General features: G+C 38.5%; 1 protein-coding gene across 1 annotated transcript; it reads right to left on the bottom strand.

Moving 5' to 3' along the window:
• Nucleotides 1-263: 263 nt before the first annotated feature.
• Nucleotides 264-3,588, bottom strand: LOC117324161 (loricrin-like). The gene is made up of 4 exons (XM_033879838.1): nucleotides 3,445-3,588; nucleotides 2,575-2,681; nucleotides 678-1,190; nucleotides 264-457 (listed from the first exon to the last, which is right to left on the bottom strand). Exons 2-3 carry the CDS (start codon nucleotides 2,669-2,671, stop codon nucleotides 703-705), a joined length of 585 nt encoding a protein of 194 aa, XP_033735729.1. The 5' UTR covers nucleotides 2,672-2,681; nucleotides 3,445-3,588; the 3' UTR covers nucleotides 264-457; nucleotides 678-702.
• Between the last annotated feature and the right edge of the window lie 581 nt (nucleotides 3,589-4,169).

Raw genomic sequence — 4,169 nt, forward strand, 5'->3', positions numbered from 1 at the left:
AATAGATATTACTCTTGAGTAATGGACTATTATGGATAGAAATTGGATCTAAGGAACTGATTTCAGATGTTTCATAATTCCGATTGAATTTAAGAATTCTGGTGGAATTTTAGAACGTTGTAAATTGTATTGTGAATAAACAACAGATTATCAACTCGAAACTTTTAACACTGTTCGTATCAAACTGATAGTTAGCATACAAGCATACGTTTATCGTACCGCAGATTATCTGTAAATAATGAAAAAGAATAAAATAAAAGAACTTTGGTCCAAACAATTTTTATTAACAGTGAAAATCATGTAACATGTTTCTTGCAGAATCAGACTCGCCAACTCGCATAAACAGTCGATCATCCCGACAGGAGAGATGAGACGGATTATACTGGAAACAGGCCGCCTCTTGTGACTGCATGACAACTTCATAGCCTCAACCGAAACGTCTGGTCTGAAATCGAATCTGTAAAGCAAGAATCACAAATACAGTACAACGTACGTTTCTGCTCAGTATTTTGTAGTGATATTTTTATAGCGTTTGTTAGTTTTGTTTTGATGATCATTAAGTAAAATCCTTCCCTTTACATTATCCGGGTATATTCACGTATTAACTGTGTCAAGTTATCAGGAAATCGTAATAAAGTGTTTTATAGAAATGAGAACAGATGGCACATGATGCTTACTCGTGAAATGGAGATGTGGCCTGATTTAACCCTGGTAGGTAGCGGGATAGCTGCTACCTCCACCCATAGGATATCCCCCGGTACTGTACATGCCGGAGCTGTAGGTGGGATAACCTCCTGTGCTGTACATGCCGCCGGAGCTGTAGGTGGGGTAACCTCCTGTGCTGTACATGCCGCCGGAGCTGTAGGTGGGATAACTTCCTGTGCTGAGGGTACTGGGATATCCTCCTGATACATATGATACACTGCCGCCCGGGTAGTAGCCTCCACTTCCCATGTAAGATCCTCCACCGGAAACGTAGCTGGAACCACCGCCAATATAGGGTGAGGAGGCCCCGCTGGTAATGTAAGTCGACCCGCCCCCGAGGTAGGATCCGCTACCTGCGTAGGAGTTGTCGTAGTAGGAGCCTCCGGGGTAGCCCATGCTGTAGGTACTGTAGGATGGGTAGGACATGGGGTAGCTGCCACCGCCAATGATATATCCACCCTTACCTCCCTTGTGACATGGTCTGCCTGTTAACAAAAAGAACAGGTTAAATGGATTAAACATTAATTAACGTCTGAATGATACAGCTGACGACGTTAATGAGAGTGATAGGGTCATTAGCGTATATATATATATATATTTGTTATTGTGTGATTGGGTGGCATAGTGGTTACACACTCGCCTTTCAACACCGATAAGACCCCCATGCTCGTGTCCACTCTTGGCAAGCTTGATAAAGTCATTTGGGTATAAGTTTTAGAATTGACTTTAGATATTGATGGAGAAACATAGTCGGAGTAGCAGTAAAATATGTTATATGTAAATATTCTTAAAATGTTGTCAAGTTAGTTGTACCAGAATTTATTTTATCAGGATTTGAAAATTGTTGAACAAATGGGTCCAGATAAATGACTATTGACTACCCATGTCCAGATTTGTGAATAGTAACTCCTCGTGATCAAATATGGTGAGAGCAATAACTATGATTTTTTCATGTTAAAATATTATCAGACCACAGGCGTCTGCTTCTGGTTAGTATTAATAGAGAAAAACATTGCCCCTACTCCTACTCTATCAACAAGATGTAACACTTGAAGATCAAGCGATGCACCGACTATGGAACGGAAGTAGGATATTGATTGGTCGATAATAAGAGTTAGTATTGTTTAGAGAAATGTCGACCAATCAGATTGTCCATTGCATACCGCTCTAAAATATACAGACTACTTCCGTTCGACAGTTAATGTATCTTCGGCTATCCCGACAGCTTAATTTTGATCCATATTCTAATCTTTAAATCATTGTCACATGACAATATAATAACATGCATTGATATTTAAGGATTCTAAACCAAGATACTTTACTGCACCTTGTGTGCATTTTATATTATATTTATATTGATATCAGTCGGATTGAACTGAAATTCAAAGTGAATCGAAGTTCACCCCTTAACATTAAGTGTTATACCTTGTTGATAAAGTGGAAGTTTGGGCTATTATTTTTTTCTATTAATACTAACCAGAAGCAGACGCCTGTGTTCAGACACATGCCTGTTAACTTTTCGTGGTAAAACATGGTCAGACTAATGACTGTTAACTTTTCGTGGTAAAACATGGTCAGACTAATGACTGTTAACTTTTCGTGGTAAAACATGGTCAGACTAATGACTTAACTTTTCGTGGTAAAACATGGTCAGACTTATGACTATTAACTTTTCGTGGTAAAACATGGTCAGACTAATGACTGTTAACTTTTCGTGGTAAAACATGGTCAGACTAATGACTGTTAACTTTTCGTGGTAAAACATGGTCAGACTAATGACTATTAACTTTTCGTGGTAAAACATGGTCGGACTAATGACTGTTAACTTTTCGTTGTAAAACATGGTCAGACTTATGACTATTAACTTACCCTTATGTTGCATGCGTGGATAATATCCACGATATCCACCGGCTTCCGCCAAGGCCATCGCCACTACCAGCACAGCTATACACAACACAGCTTTCATTGTGATTATCCTGGTGAAGAAAGAAAAATATCTCTATTTCGATTTAATGATATTTTTTCAATGAAAATCATTACATAGAACCATTGAAGCTAGATAAGAAATCATAATGTATAATTGTGTCATTTCATAGTCAATCAACGTAGGTAAAAACGTATTGCCAGTTTAGATATATCCATTTAACAATCCATCGTATATATGTTAGTTTAAAGCCGCTCATCTTTGACCAAATCCAAGGAATACATTCTCGAGTTATCTCCCCCGCGATTTCACAAAAAGACAAAAGCAATATTTAAAACACCTTCAATATACGTTAAAGTTTTATAAAGTAAAACCAAAAAATAATTTAACTTTACAGTAATCATTGATTTAACATACAGCTTTTTCGGTCGCAAAGGGCCTTAAAGTGTTGATACCTAGGAGTCTACCACGGAAACGAAAGAAATGTCACAAGGATGAGGAGAGGAATGACCCTATAATTCAATACAACTACATTGGTTTCCAGAAGAACGTTAAGTGGCAATATTTGACTGAACCCGCCACGGCATGGGAGTTAGTTTTATTAACCTGAAATGTCTTAAGCGAAATATTTAGAATGTAGAATGTAATAAACGATGGTTATGACCCGAAACAAGAACTTCTTATTGTATTTTGTAGAAACATGTTTCTTAAATAAGTAACAATAAACAATTTAAAATTGATAGATAAAATGAAGGCATATTCTCAAAATTAAATTATCATCCCGTTGTAATGAACCTGTGTGTTCGGAGTCTTACCTTTTGACGGTCGGTGTACGAGGATCAGGAGGGTATGTCCTGTTATCACGAGTATCCCCTTTATATATAACCCAGTTACTGTTGTCCGATGGCCAATACACAGTGATTGATTGAAGACCGAAATTTTCGACCCATGTCCTTATCCACTCACTTCAGTTGTCAAAACAAATCATCGCTCCCGGCTTTCTACGAACGGTGAACGGGTCAGCAATCCTGGTTATTGGCGCATCCACTTCCGGGTTTCCGCATTTGGGCACAATCGCTTAGATAATATCTGGTGTTGGCATCACTCATAATATGTGACCCAACCAATGAAAGAACACCCCCCCCCCCCCCCCCCCCCCCCCCCTCCATCCATCCATCCTCCATCCAAAGGAATGAATGATGAATGATGTTACGAATGATGTTACTACAGACATTCAAGTCAGATATGTCGGGTAACAACCTCCTTTTCTGTCACTCAACACCAGCGTTTTATGTCATTAACAGTTAGTAATCACAGTTCTTGTGAACGCTTTGGTAAAGATCTCTATTGGTTTTGGAATAGATTGGAAACATATTCCACAGAAGTATGATAACTGACGTCATATACACGTATTGTCTAATTATTGTTTCGCTGTCTAGTCTTTGAGCATGGTATTACGAGCAAACCATTCTCATTAGCCTAGAGATACTGTCTCGTGTCATTGTTTGACTGTCTAGATATGATCAAGGTATCATTATCA

Source organism: Pecten maximus, chromosome 3 (assembly GCF_902652985.1).
Source record: "Pecten maximus chromosome 3, xPecMax1.1, whole genome shotgun sequence".
In the NCBI taxonomy this organism is placed as follows: Eukaryota; Metazoa; Mollusca; class Bivalvia; order Pectinida; family Pectinidae; genus Pecten; species Pecten maximus.

What these genes read in the sequence shown, in the direction of transcription:
- LOC117324161 (XM_033879838.1), bottom strand. Translation starts at nt 2,671, where the DNA reads ATGAAAGCTGTGTTGTGTATAGCTGTGCTGGTAGTGGCGATGGCCTTG. An exon ending in TCCACGCATGCAACATAAGG is followed by an intron (nt 1,191 to 2,574) that starts GTAAGTTAATAG and finishes TTTTGTTAACAG; the next exon opens with GCAGACCATGTCACAAGGGA.